At 39.9% G+C, this 14643-nt stretch overlaps 2 protein-coding genes across 2 annotated transcripts; both read left to right on the forward strand.

The window, feature by feature from the left end:
• Positions 1 to 122: 122 nt before the first annotated feature.
• On the forward strand, positions 123 to 3861 carry LOC149004358 (cysteine-rich receptor-like protein kinase 25). The gene is made up of 7 exons (XM_089136053.1): positions 123 to 1027; positions 1314 to 1448; positions 1728 to 1849; positions 1995 to 2205; positions 2423 to 2660; positions 3223 to 3373; positions 3497 to 3861. Exons 1-7 carry the CDS (start codon positions 133 to 135, stop codon positions 3821 to 3823), a joined length of 2079 nt encoding a protein of 692 aa, XP_088992179.1. The 5' UTR covers positions 123 to 132; the 3' UTR covers positions 3824 to 3861.
• A 4186-nt stretch (positions 3862 to 8047) lies between these two features.
• On the forward strand, positions 8048 to 13549 carry LOC149004359 (cysteine-rich receptor-like protein kinase 10). Its single transcript, XM_089168629.1, has 7 exons — positions 8048 to 8864; positions 10990 to 11130; positions 11415 to 11536; positions 11711 to 11921; positions 12119 to 12356; positions 13052 to 13202; positions 13328 to 13549. Exons 1-7 carry the CDS (start codon positions 8048 to 8050, stop codon positions 13547 to 13549), a joined length of 1902 nt encoding a protein of 633 aa, XP_089024755.1.
• The last annotated feature ends 1094 nt before the right edge of the window (positions 13550 to 14643 follow it).

Here is a 14643-nt window from a genome sequence, read left to right on the forward strand (position 1 = left end):
AAATAGAGACCTCGTCACGTTCACGAAAGTGCAAGCACGATGCTTAATGAAGATGATTGTTTGTGGCTGCCAAAACCTTAAAAGTTAAAACTGGAAGCTAATGGTTGAGGGAGACAGAGAATTGAAGAACCTATGGAACCATTTGAAAGCAGGAAACCAGCAGCTACAATCTTTTTCCTTTTCTTATGCTTTGCTCTGTCTTCCCTGGTCAGCTTCACCATCTGTACTGACCCTGTTTACTGGGGCGGCGATTGCTCTCAACCATCCCTTTACGCATCCAACAATAGTTACCAATCCAACCTCAACACTCTCCTCTCTGATCTTTCTTCCAACGCCATCTACAACTCCAACAACGCCTATTACAATGCCACCGTCGGTCAAGATGCCAATGTTGTTTATGGTATTTACTACTGTAGAGGCGATGTCACCAGCGATGTCTGCCGTGACTGTGTCAATTTCGCCGTTACAGATATCGTCAATCGCTGCCCCAACCGGGAAGTTGCAGTCATTTTCTACGAGGAGTGTACATTGAGATATTCCAACCAGTTCATCTTCTCCACCGTCTCCGATTTTCCTATTGCACCCTACTCGAATACTAAGAATATCACTGACCCCTCTCGATTTTCTCGGCTCTTGAGCAATACCTTGTACGAGATTGCAGCCAAGGCCCAATTCGATGCTGAGAGATTCGCTACTCTAGAAGTTAATTTTACTCAATTTCAGAATCTGTATAGTATGGCTCAGTGCAGTCCTGATTTATCAGGTGACGATTGTTATAGATGCCTTGTGGATGATGTTATAGGTACTGCCTTGGAATGTTGCAGCTATAATCAGGGAGCAAGGGTTTTTAATCCCAGTTGTCACGTCAGGTTTGAGATGTACCCATTTTATACAGACACAGCTTCAGTACCGGCTCCTACACCTTCCCCCACCAAACTGGCTCCTTCACCTTCTCTCCCTAAACTGGATCCGTCACCTTCTCTTGTTTTTCCGCCGTCCTCATCGAGCAACACAACAGCCATTAGAGGTGAGCACCTTGAAGTTTCCGATTCTGATTATATAGGGAACTTGAAACAGGGGACTGATACTTTGTTTCTCAATTCTTCAAGCGTAAGTTTAGAATTGTTATTATATAAGGACTTGTACGCTGTTATTTTTCTCAGTTTCTGAAAAACTTCATCAATCAATCTCGAAAATAAAGCCATCCAGTGGGAACAACAGTGCCTTTAATTCCAAGCTAGTGAACAGCTTGCCATTGCCACTCTCATATATTTGGGATTTCTTCTGATTTGTTTTCAAATTTTTGAATGCAGAAAATCAAGGAAGTTCTACTACTAAAACTGTTAGCATTATTGCACCAGCTGTGGCTGCAGGAATGATTCTTGTCGCTATTCTCTTGTACTTTTCCGTATTCGGGAAGAAAAAAGAGGAACCGCCGAGGGAAAATGGTATCCGCTTTGGCCGTTTAACTTTGCTTCAAAAAACATGAATTGATTTCAAAGTCGAATTTTCTTCAGTTCATCGAACTTTGGTCATATGGATGTTTCAATCTTAGAGTTGAACCCATTGAAAAACAGACGTAAGATATGTGATCTTGCAACTCTTATCTCCAGTGGCTAAGAAGCCAATGGTACCTACATGTTGTTCCTGCTGGGAGGATTATTTATCCGTTCACTCTTTTTAATGTTTGAAATCATAATTTGTCTTTCTTGTTGGTATGTGTGTAGGTGACAACGGAATTACAAGTGCAGAGTCATTGCAATTTGACTTCGATACAGTTCTTACAGCCACAAACAACTTTGCAGATGCCAATCAGATTGGTCAAGGAGGTTTTGGTGCCGTCCATATGGTAAGAAAGTAGAAAAGTTCTTATCTGTTAAATTTCATTGTCCATAGCATGAAAATTCTGAATAATCATGACTTTGGAGTTACTGAAAGTGGCTTTCATTTCATCTTGAAGCCACATAGTTAATAAATTTGCAATATTTTGTCAGGGTAAGCTTCCTAATGGACAGGAAATTGCTGTCAAGAGACTCTCACAAAGCTCGGGGCAAGGTGAAAAAGAATTCAAGAATGAAGTTGCATTAGTGGCAAGGCTTCAACACCGTAATTTGGTTAGATTGTTGGGATTTTGCTTGGAGCGAGAAGAAAAGATCCTTATATATGAATTTGTACCCAACAAAAGCCTCGATTACTTCCTATTCGGTTTGCCCTATTTATACTTATCTTTCTCTCTTTGTAACTGTTCTCTCAAAATATAAAGATTTCCATATATTATACTGCAACCAATGTGAATGCAAAAGTGAATCTAATTTCATGATGCTTCATCCTCTTTTGTTGATCGCCAACCTTTCACCATAAGCTATTTTTTTTCAAATTGGCCAAATCCTAAATTCTAATTCTACCTTTTGGATGACAACAGATAACAAGAAATGTATGCAGTTAGATTGGCAAAAACGTCACAAGATTATAGAGGGGATTGCTCGAGGATGTCTTTATCTTCACGAAGACTCTCGCCTTCGAATTATTCATAGGGATCTTAAAGCAAGCAATATCTTGTTAGATGAGAAAATGAATCCTAAAATCTCAGACTTTGGGATAGCAAGAATTTCTGGCATCGACCAAACTCAACAAAACACAAACAGAATAGTTGGGACTTAGTAAGTTTTCAGAGCCTCATTCCTTTTGATATTAATGAGCAGAGAAGATTTTGCCAAATTCAAATTTGTCAAGTTCTTAGTTAGTTCAGTTATTTTCCTTTTTTTCCTCCCAATAAAAAAAATGTTGTCTCGTATAGAAAGCTCTGGCTATCCCTAAATTGACTTCACGTCTCTGAAATCTACAACCTTTATTGTCTTGCTCTGCATGAGCAAAGAACAAAGGGAAATGCATATGGTATTAGACTAATTTTGTGTTTCATATATATCTAACCTTAATTTGGACGAGGCAGTTAGATCTATCTGGAAAAAGTAACTGGTGTGTAATTTACATGAAGATTATTTAGTTCATCTGTCATGCTTTACGTGAAAATGTAATCTTGGTTAGGATTGACCAACCTAATATCCTAATTGCTGACTGACCTGTTATCAGAAGTCAAAAATAAGGTTTAATCATCTTCCTCGAGCAAAAAAGCTTTAGTTAAATTGAGCAGAAATGGGATCTGGTATAAACTCCTACAATTACCCTTAGCTGCTTAAATTATCTCATAACAATTGCTTGCAGTGGTTACATGTCTCCAGAGTATGCATTGCATGGGTTTTTCTCAGTCAAATCAGATGTATTCAGCTTTGGTGTATTAGTTTTGGAGATTGTAAGTGGGAAGAAGAACAATAGTTTCCATCATGCAGACTTTGCTGGGGACCTTATAAGCTATGTAAGTATCGATATCAGCACTATTTTCCCATGTGTATATTGTTAGAATATACCATACTAGTCCTTCAGTTCTCCTCAATCATGAGAACCTAATGACTAAAATGGATCAACTGTCGCATTGCAGGCATGGAGACATTGGAATGCAGGAACAACCTTGGAGTTCATTAATCCTCTCCTGAGAGAAAAATGTTCAAGAAGTGAAGTGACAAGAAGCATTCATGTTGCATTACTGTGTGTTCAGGAAGATGCAGCTGACAGACCAACTATGGCGAACATAGTCCTTATGTTGAGTAGCGAATCGGTTACTCTACCATTACCATCACAACCTGCATTTTATGTGCAAAGTAAAATGGAATCAGACATTTCAGATCAATCGAAGAGCAGCAGCTCGATACCATTATATGTCAATGAAGATTCAATCAGCTTTGAGGTCAATAATCTGAGTAGATAAGGGTAGTATAGAATAAGTGTATGCTATTTATTATGTGAGCGTGGATTTGTGCTACATTTTTTTTCTTCTTTTCCTAGGATGAATGATTTGTGCTACAATTTTTTTTGGGACCACCCCCGAGGGGCACAACCAAAAAACAAACGCACACCCCCCGACAAGAAAAGCAAAAGGACAAATACACCAGACAAATTACCAAATAAACAAAAACATAGGAAATAAAAAAAAAAAAAAGAAGAAGAAGAAACAGGACCAAAACCCGCGAACGGCGACACCACAACGCCAGAACACAAACACGAAGCCACAACCAAACGAACCTAGCAAACCCGCCACGGGCCACGGAAAACCGAAGGGAAACAAGACAAGAAGAAAAAGAAACAAAAGACGAGAACCGAAGAGAAAAAAAGGGAAAAACCAGGAAAAAAAACCGAGCGAAAGGGAGGAGGAAGAGAAACCAGGCAAAGCGAAAGGGAAGCAACAGGGGAGGGAGAAGGGGCAGGCCAAACACAGGAACCAAGCGGACGGGCGGAAAACGAACCGAAACACCGCGGAGAAGACAACACGCAGGAAACGAGAAACAAACAAACGCCGAGAAAGAAAGAGGACCAGGCCAGAAAGACGGGGAGAAGACAAACGAACCCGACGAAAGAAAGAGGACAGGCCGAAGGGAAGAAACCGGGGGCGACGGGGCAAGGGCAGAGGACAAACAACCGACGAAGGCAGTGTGACAACAACCGAGAAGGCAGAGTGACAACAACCATCAAACACAAGACGGCAAAGAGAAGAATGAATGAATGTTCCAGAAAAAAAAAAAGGAACAAAAGGAAGAAAGACAGGGGGCGGAGGGGTAATGCTGCCAAACCCCGGGGGGGGGGGAAAAAAAAAAATATTTTCTTTCCCTAGGATGAATGATTTGTGCTACATTTTGTTATTCCTTAAATGGAAAGAGATGAGAGAGGCTCAGGTCGCCACTTGGGATGTTTAGTCAAAAGAAGGAAGTGGGTCGTTAGGTTTGACTATTAGTTCCACTTCCCTCATTTTCTGAACCAGAAAAAACTAGTGGATGAGAAATTTTTTCTTTTCTCAGTTCACCATGGTTCTTCTTCTTCATCAATTCGATTCAGGGGAAGAATACTGTGAGGCTGGAAAAACCCATCTAATTTACTCAACCATGTCTTCTTAGAGCTACTATGTATCTGAATACCTGAAAGATGATGGATGGAGAAACAATGGAACCATGGGCCAAATAGACCCCAAAACCCATTCAATTTAATGTTTATTAGTTTTTTCTCCCTTACTATTGATGTTTTCTATTGTTCTCTTAGCTTCCAAAGTCATAGCCTTAGCGTTGTCTCCTTCCATTTTAAACAACCAAGTCTTTTGAAAATTCAGATTTTATTTATTAATCCCATCTCCAACTAGGTCAAAGGGTAAACAAGATGACTTTGGATAAGATACTTAGGTTTAGGAACGTGAGGCTTTCATCGATTTGGGTCTACCACCTAGGTTTGACCTGGGATTGTTGGGAAACTTCATGTCAGCATTGCCACATCAGCTTCCATTAGTTTTGCTGATAATAAACATGAATTACTAATGTCTATATTAAGTTGTGATTGTCCAGTTCATTACTAAGCAAGTGAACTAAATCCATCTAATTGCACCAAACTTACCGGATGCTCAAGCCCAAGTTAAGATCAAGTGAACTTGGAAAAAGAACTAAAGTCAAGATGAGCATCAAGATCAAAGTATAAGAAGATGTGAAAATCCAGTCAAGGTCAAGACTTAGATAAATTCGGGACTTGGGACACCTCCACATGCACTCATATATAATTGTACTAAATTATATGTATATCATGTCACTAAACTGGCCTAGGACATATTAGGAGAGTGTATGAGGCTTAGGGTTGGCTAGAAATACTAAAAACCCAATTAAGTCCATGTTTGCACCTAACTGTGCACTCTGTGCTACAGACAGAGGTCCAGACGGTCGTCTGTCTTGTCACAGAGAGCTAAACGGACATCCTTCTGGTTTTAAAGCCCAATGGCTATTTTTAACAGCTAATTTTTGAGACGGAGATCAGGTTGGACTAAATAAAGGGAGAAAAATTCTATCTGTTTGGAAGTTGGGCCAAATAATTGAATGACATATTTATAAGCCCAACCACCCTCATTTGAGAGTCTCTACCTTGCCTATTGAGTTATTACAACCTTGCAACTCTCAAGCTCTCAATTAGTGAACAAAACAAGCATTGATCACTTGCCTTTCAACTTCACTCAATATTGAAGGACATTTCAAAGTTGTCAAGTAAACTCATTCGAGTAAAGCTAGAAGTGATTGAAAGCCATCGGTACTTCATTAGTGGTGCATTCCTTCCCTTGAAGCATTCACTCATCATTGCATCACACTCACACAAGGGGTAAAGTGTCAAACCCTTTGTTAGGTAATATCTTCCAATTCTTCTAATTGTATTGTTGTTCAATTCTAGTCTAGATTGATTAGAATTGGTAGAGTGTAAATATTGTAAAGGGTACTCTTGCTCTAATGAGTTATATTTTTTATTTATGTAGAATATTGTATTTTATTTGTAAACATGTGGTTTTATATAATGGGATGGGGGGGGGGGGGGTTTACATAATATAAGACAAGGTTTCACTCCTAACCTTGAGGCAACTTTGACCTCCTACTTAGAGGTGTTGGTTTTTTACCAAATGAACCATACTTCAGGGTTCATGTGGAATATAATTTGAGGTTCATCCTACCCGCACCTCGATTACATCCTTAGACGAACTTTGTTGCTTTCACCATAAGGTTTGATGACATGTTTGAATGTTATTGTGTTTTTCTCTTTCCTCTTCTACATTGGGGACAACGTATTTGTAAAAAACCCAGGACAAAGAAAGCAGTGACAGGATGTTGGCACTCTTAGACATGTTGCGTGTTGCTTTTCTTATGATGTAATGTGCCTCTACAATTGGTACAAGAAGGATGCAATAAATCACTTCCTACGATATAAGAAGGACCAATGATAGTTGTATATTAGTTTTCTCTTGCATAAAGAAACCCAAATTATGGAGAGCTTATAAGATTCTTCAGTACATCGGTTACAAAACAAGAAGGAATATGTGTAGGCAAAGAAGCATATATTCAGTATAATCATGACTCTACATAAATATATATACACTAGTAATGACATGCATGCACATGCACATGTGACATGTTCTCTAATATACATTTTTATTTTTGTGTAATTTAATTTTTTTTTTCTTCTTTGAGTTAAGTTTGGATAGATGAGTGCTTGCGTGACTCCCCCACCCCAGATAGCAAAATAACAATATTTCAATTTTTTGGATTTGGAAGATTACTTGAGTCAATAGCTTCTAGGCCCAAAACACTTTTTTTTTGCAGGAAAGGAGGGGGGTAGAGGACAACCAGGGAGCTAAATGTTGCTCAATAGTCATACACGAAATAAATCGGGTCTTCTTAGCAAAGGAGTCTATTATGCAATTGGACACTCTTGGTACATCATTAAAATTAAAAATAAAAATTCAATGGAAGATCACATGTACAGAGTAACTGCTTCCCAATTCATTCCCCATCAAAACTATAACAAATCTTTGGGAAGTTGTAACCACCCAATTAATCCCAATTGTTGAGGGACGGTTGTCGGAGTGGATGAGACCAATTCGGTGACACCGATAACCTAAAACATTTCAAAATTTCTTTTATAGTAAGTCATGAATTTTCTTTTTAATAGGAATACAATTATATACCAACAAGAGAAGACTTGAAGTTTGGTCTGAAACACTTCTTTTTTAAGTTTTTATTCCTCTCTCTCTTTTAAAGATTTCATTAAGGGCGGCTTCTTTTTTTCCCTTATTTTTTTTTATTTAAAAAAAAAAAAAAGAAGAAAATATCTCAACAACTAAATTGTCAGAATAATATAAAATGTTGAAATTCAAAGCTTTCATTATAATCCTCAGCCTCATTGATTTTTAATTTTTTTTGGCAAATCTCAGCTTCCGTTCTTTAGACTGAAATATACTTTTAAACTAAATTAAACTCAAAAGGTCAAATGATATGCGAGATTGGATGAGATCATTGTCTCCTCGTCATATTCACGAAAGTGCAAGCACAATGCTTAATCAAGATGATTGTTTGTGGCTGCTAAAACCTTAAAACTGGAATGCGAATGGTTGAGAATCTTGAGAGACAGAATTGAAGAACCTATGGAACCATTTGAAAGCAGGAAACCAGCAGCTACGATCTTTTTCCTTTTCTTCTGCTTTGTTCTGTCTTCCCTGTTCAGCTTCAGTGGCTGCACTGACCCTGTTTCCTGGGGCTCCGATTGCTCTGAACCAATCTACGCATCCTACAGTAGTTACCAATCCAACCTCAACACTCTCCTCTCTGATCTTTCTTCCAACGCCACCTACAACTCCAACAACGCCTATTACAATGCCACCGTCGGTCAAGATCCCAATGTTGTTTATGGTACTTACTACTGTAGAGGCGATGTCACCAGCGATGTCTGCCGTGACTGTGTCAATTACGCCGTTACAGATATCGTCAATCGCTGCCCCAACCAGAAAGTTGGAGTCAGTTTTTACGAGGAGTGTACGTTGAGATACTCCAACCAGTTCATCTTCTCCACCGTCTCCGATGGTCCTATTGCATCCTTCTACAATATTTACAATATCTCTGACCCCTCTCGATTTTCTCGGCTCTTGAGCAATACCTTGTACGAGATTGCAGCCATGGCCCGACTCAATGCTGAGAGATTCGCTACTCTAGAAGTTAGTTTTACTCAATTTCAGAATCTGTATAGTATGGGTCAGTGCAGTCCTGATTTATCAGGTGACGATTGTTATAGGTGCCTTGTTGATGATGTTATAGGTACTGTCTTAACTTATTACAGCTACAAAGAGGGAGCAAGGGCTTTTAATCCTAGTTGTCACGTCAGGTTTGAGATCTACCCATTTTACACAATCACAGGTTCAGTACCACCTCCTCCACCTTCTCTCACTGAACTGGCTCCTCCACCCTCCTCTCACTGAACTGGCTCCTCCTCCACCTTATCTCACTGAACTGGCTCCTCCTCCACCTAGGGCGCCACGGGATGGGCGGGCGCAACCCAAGCCCAGCCCAAGGATAAGAGCCCATCCCACCGGCCAGCAGGGCCAAAAGCCCGGCCCAAGCCCACAGGCCAGCCAAGCCCATTCCCGCCCAATGGCCCAATGGGGCGGGTCGGGATGGGTTGGCCCCGATTGGCCGAAGCCCCGATGGCCCCGAGGCCGCCCCGCCCAAAGGCCCCGCCCGGCCCCCCGAGGCCCCGCCCGGCCCCGAGGCCCGCCCGGCCCAAGGCCCGCCCGCCCCGGCCCCGATGGCCCCGTCGCCCCGATGGCCATGTCCCCCCGAGGCCAGCCCAAGGCCTGTCCCAGCTAATGGCCATATTTTGGTCGAAATATCAAAGTAAGCAGGTAGAATAAAATACATATTAAAGTAATAAATACAAATCCAAACCAACCGGAAAATAAAATATTAAAGAGTCAACAAATAATCCAAAACTAGATTCAATAGTACAACATTTATACCCATAGATTAGAGAAATAAGAAACCAAATCAGGTAAGCTCCCCTCTCTCTCCCCCCCCCCCCCCACCCTGGCCAGCAAAGAGTTAAAAATTCATGAAATTGAATAAGTAAAGAGAAAAGAATTAAATAGGCATATGAAAGTCAAGAATATAGAGAATGTCACACAAACTCTGTAAACAGAAACATCAAAGATCATAATTCAAAAGGAACGATAAATGAAAATTATCTCAAAGTCAAGAATTTAGGCGTAGGTAGGTAGTCATTCACAACGCTCAATAAATTGATATCATCAATACAAAAAAATCAATTCAAAACCGTAACAAGAAATCGACAATAATAGTATTCAAAAAAAAAGACATAGTTAAAGAAAATGATGTTTAGTCACAAACAGCAATGTTAATAAGAAAATCACAGAGATTGTTAGAATCAGATGAGAAGAGGGTGTAGATTTGTTAGATATTAACATGTAATAGAAATAATAAATCTCGCCTAGCAAAAAACAAAACCAAAGAACAAAATGACGAGGAAAAATAAAAATACCAAAAATAATATAAAAAGGAAAAGCAAATGATCAAAGGACTAAATATCAAAATCAAGACCATACAAGAGTAGAAGACGGGTAAAACAGGAGACAGACACGCAAAAAAAAGATAGAGCCAAAAAGGGCGGATCGGGCCAAAATCAAATAGATCAACAGGAAGAGGTATAGTTTATTTATTAATCACAAAACATGATCATGAAAAGACACGGCAAAACCACCAAGAACAAAAACCCAAGGGGGGAGGGCCGAGCAGACCAAACGCGGCGGGGCGGGCAAACGGCCAAGACGGGCCGGACGGCCAGAACGGGGCCAAGAAGGGCCAAAACGGGCAGGACGGGCCAAAACGGGCCAAAACGGGGCCGGGCGGGGCAAAACGGGGCCGGCGGGGCAAGACGGGCCAAAACGGGACAAGACGGGCCAAAACGGCGGCGGGCAAAAACGGGACGGGCGGGAGGGCGGGCGGCAGAGCCCCGCCCGCCAGCGGCGAACCTAACCCCCCCCAAACAGCCCAGCCCATCGGCTCGGGGCGGGAGGGCGGGTCGGCCGCCGGGCCCTGCCCCCTCCTCCACCTTTCTCCTGAACTGGCTCCTCCTCCTCTCAGTGAACTGGCTCCTCCTCCACCTTCTCTCACTGAACTGGCTCCTCCTCCACCTTCTCCCACTAACCTGGCTCCTCTCACTGATCTGGCTCCTTCACCTCCTCTTCTTTTTCTGCCGGCCCCCCGGAGCAAAATAACAGGCATTAAAGGTGAGCAACTTGAAGTTTCGATTATGATTATATAGGGAGCTTTGAAACAGGGAACTGATACTTTGATACTCTGTTTAACAATTCCTGCAGCTTAAGTTTATAATTGTTATTATACTTGCACTCTGTCGTGTTTTTGTTAGTTTCTAAAAAACTTCATCAATCAATCTCGAAAATAAAGATATCCAGTGGGAACAATAATGCCTTTAATTCCAAGCTAGTGAAGAGCTTGCCATTGCCAATCTCATATATTTGGGATTTCTTCTGATTTGTCTTCAAAATTTTGAATGCAGCAAATCAAGGAAGTTCTTCTGGGAAAATTGTTACCATTGTTGTACCAGCTGTTGCTGCAGGATTGATTTCTATGGCTATTCTCTTGTACCTTTACTTGTTCGTATTCGGGAAGAAAAAAGAGGAACCGCCGCGGGAAAATGGTATTGGCTTTGGCCTTTTAACTTGCTTCAGAAAACATGAATTGATTTCAAAGTTGTAGTGTCTTCAGTTCATCGAACTTTGGTCGCATGGATGTTTCAATCTTAGAGTTGAACCCATTGAAAAACAGACGTAATATATGTGATCATGCTTCTTTTATCTCCAGTGGCTAAGAAGCCAATGGTGCCTACTTCAGCATGTTGTTCTTGCTGGGAGGTTTATTTATATGTTCGTTCTTTTCGGATGTCAAACTTTTGGCTGATCTCTCCTTGTGGCTTTGGCATAGGTGGGAACCCAATTGAAAGTGCAGATTCACTGCAATTTGATTTCAGGATGGTAATTGCAGCCACAGAGAACTTTTCGGACGAAAATAAGATTGGGGAAGGAGGATTTGGTGCTGTTTACAAGGTAATAAGAAGTTACAAAGCTACAGTAAATGTATTGGAGTTCTTGTATATCAAATTTCGTTGTGACAGAGAATAAATTTCTGATTAACCATGAATTTGGAATATGTGAAAGTAGTTTTAATTGAATGATGAAGCTTTTGAAAGTTTATAAATCCATTTCTAAATATGTCATTAGGGGATACTTCCTAATGGACAAGAAATTGCAGTCAAGAGACTCTCAAAAAACTCAGGGCAAGGAGTAGAAGAATTCAAGAATGAGATTCTGGTAGTGGCAAAGCTTCAACACCGTAATTTGGTTAAGCTATTGGGATTTTGCTTGGAAGGAGAAGAAAAGATCCTTATTTATGAATTTGTACCCAAACAAAGCCTTGATTACTTCCTAGTTGGTTTGTTCCGCACATTTCTCTCTTAGAGTTATTTTCTTTTTCATTTTACTAAGTTTTCCTTGAATTTCAGAGTTCCAAATTTATGAAAAAATAAGTGAGGAAAAGAAAAATTGTATCATATTTTTTCCATGTGTCAACATTTAATGACAAATACTAGTTCCAAATTCTTATTCTTCCCATAATTTGGATGAATACAGATCCAGAGAAATGTGCATGCCTACATTGGGCGGGACGTTTCAAGATCATAGAAGGGATTGCTCGAGGTTGCCTTTATCTTCATGAAGATTCTTGCCATGGAATTATTCACGGGGATCTTAAAGCAAGCAATATCTTGTTAGATGAGGAAATGAATCCTAAGATTTTGGTCTTTGGGATGGCAAGAATTTTTGGTGTGGATAGAACTCAAGCAAGTACAAACAGAATAGTTGGGACTTTGTAAGTTTCTATGTTTCATTCCTTCTCATAGTTCTGATTTGAGAAAACATTTAAAGCTTCACATATACAACTTTTGATATGTGATTTCAAAAAGGCTGAGGACCCTAGGAGGTAGCCACGTAGAGGGGGGAGAGAGAGGGTTAGGGGTAATTGAAGGGAATATAAATAGGGGAGAGTTGAGAGGAGAGAGGATCAGGCTACTAGAAACATAAACATTTATAATTTTAGGGTGGTTTGGTATGTCATGCATGACCTTATTTGGAGAGGGTTTTTAGCACTTAGACCTAGCTGAAAAGATAACTGCATGCTGTGGTTATTCCTGAAGATTGTTCAGCTTATCTGGAATGCTGGTCTTGGAAATTTATCTTATAGTGCTTATGCAGCACAAATAGAACTTTACATTGATATTACAGTAACATCAACACTATAATGCTAATAATATTTAGGAAAGGAAACTGAAGAGACTACATTAGAAGACCGATGACCTTATAGGACTAGCCGACCTGATATAGTTGCCACAACTGAGGTTAGACACTTGTTTCCCAACCCCTTCCGGAAAGAAGAGAAACAGAAATCAAATGTTGAAGCTATATGTAGCATCTAGTTAAAAATAACTAAGGAGTAATGTGATACAGTAGAGTCTTTATATTTATTCTTTTAAGTTGCATAAATTGTCTAATAAGAATCGCTTGCAGTGGTTACATGTCTCCAGAGTATGCATTGCATGGATTTATCTCAGTCAAGTCAGATGTATTCAGCTTTGGTGTATTAGTTTTGGAGATTATAAGTGGAACGAAGAATAGTAGTTTCTTTCAAAGAGACTCTGGTGGGGACATTGTAAGCTATGTAAGTAAGGATATCTGTGCTTCATTTTCACTCTTAACTGTTCATTGCTAAAACCTACCAGAATATTTCTAGGTCTTTTCCTTAAATTGAGAAACCTAATGATTTATATGAGTCAATTTTTGTAGGCATGGAGACTTTGGGAGGCCGGGACAACATATGAGTTAATTGATCCAATCATGAGAGGAAATTGTTCAGAAGCTGAAGTGATGAGATGCATTCATATTGGCTTACTGTGTGTTCAGGAAAATGCAGCTGGCAGACCCACCATGTCCAACATAATCCTTATGTTGGGCAGTGACTCAATCACTTTACCATTCCCCTTAGTTCCAACATCTGTTATTCATTAACAGAATGGATCGAATCAGATATGCTTGTACAAGGGAAAGAAACTCAGGAAACCGAATCATATCAATCCTAAAGCTGTTAATGAAGTTTCAGTTACTTGAGGATAGTGTAGAATTGATCTTAGCTAGTTATTGGGGCTGGGTTTGTGCAACAATTAGTTACGCCTTGAATGTCCATTCACAAAAGCAAGTGAAGAAAGCTCACAAGTTCATAAAGAAAGCAACAAGAAGAGATGGTGACTGAAAAAAAAGGTAGGTGCATGGAAGTGTTAATTCACAAAAAAGGGTTCATTATGGAAGAACAAAGTGGCCCTGCAAAATTCTTTGGAATTGTGGAATAAGAAGTTTGAGGCAATTATGCGAGGAAGAGAATTTAAGCAAAGTAGGGCCTGGGTGATTTTCATGCACCTACTCCTAGAGGAAGCATTCGGCAGTCCTAGCTTAATGAGCTTGCTAGGGGGATTCAACATATATATTGTTGTTGTTGTGTTATATGCTCTTATGCTTTGTATTTCACCTCTATTTTTTCATTCGTTTGTAATAAATTGTCTACAAAGATGCTTTCTCTGCATGTGGAACTTTTAAAGCCCAAGTGAGAGTATCCAAAGCTGGTATTTTTGTTACTTCTCATATTTCAGAATTGACGGTGATGCAACAAATGGAATTGGAGCTCAAGATTATTTCAGATGCTATTGAACACACATGGAGAACAACAGCTAGATGTCAGTATCCAAAAAATAGAACAACAACTCGATATTGTTGAGGTATTCGAATTGTTGTATTATTTTTAATATAATAAAATAATATATATTTCATTTTATTGGATTTGTAAGTGCTGAAAACTTTTCTTAATTTATTTTAGGAAAGTGTTTTTTTATATAATCCTACATTGGAAACCGAGGTATTGAAATCCAGGTTAATTAATAGGTACCACCTATTAACTTTGATTTATAACAATGAGACACGTCAATGGGTGTGCAGTGTATTAGAGAGGACGGCGAGCGCGCACACCCACGCGCAGCGTGGGATGTTAAGGCGTCTATGGCGCACGCACTTAGCACGCTTCGAGCGAGATGTGAACCGTGTATTTTGATCAA

The sequence above is a fragment of the Hakea prostrata genome, chromosome 9, assembly GCF_041222555.1.
Source record: "Hakea prostrata isolate BN-2017 chromosome 9, UWA_Hpros_2, whole genome shotgun sequence".
Lineage (NCBI taxonomy): Eukaryota > Viridiplantae > Streptophyta > Magnoliopsida > Proteales > Proteaceae > Hakea > Hakea prostrata.

Bases quoted from the DNA above. Each gene is read 5' to 3' on its own strand.
- LOC149004358 (XM_089136053.1), top strand. From the start codon at position 133: ATGGAACCATTTGAAAGCAGGAAACCAGCAGCTACAATCTTTTTCCTT. The intron at 1,449-1,727 runs GTATCCGCTTTG...GTATGTGTGTAG, and splicing joins GGAACCGCCGAGGGAAAATG to GTGACAACGGAATTACAAGT. The intron at 2,206-2,422 runs GTTTGCCCTATT...GGATGACAACAG, and splicing joins CCTCGATTACTTCCTATTCG to ATAACAAGAAATGTATGCAG.
- LOC149004359 (XM_089168629.1), top strand. From the start codon at position 8,048: ATGGAACCATTTGAAAGCAGGAAACCAGCAGCTACGATCTTTTTCCTT. The intron at 12,357-13,051 runs GTAAGTTTCTAT...AATCGCTTGCAG, and splicing joins AACAGAATAGTTGGGACTTT to TGGTTACATGTCTCCAGAGT. The intron at 13,203-13,327 runs GTAAGTAAGGAT...CAATTTTTGTAG, and splicing joins GTGGGGACATTGTAAGCTAT to GCATGGAGACTTTGGGAGGC.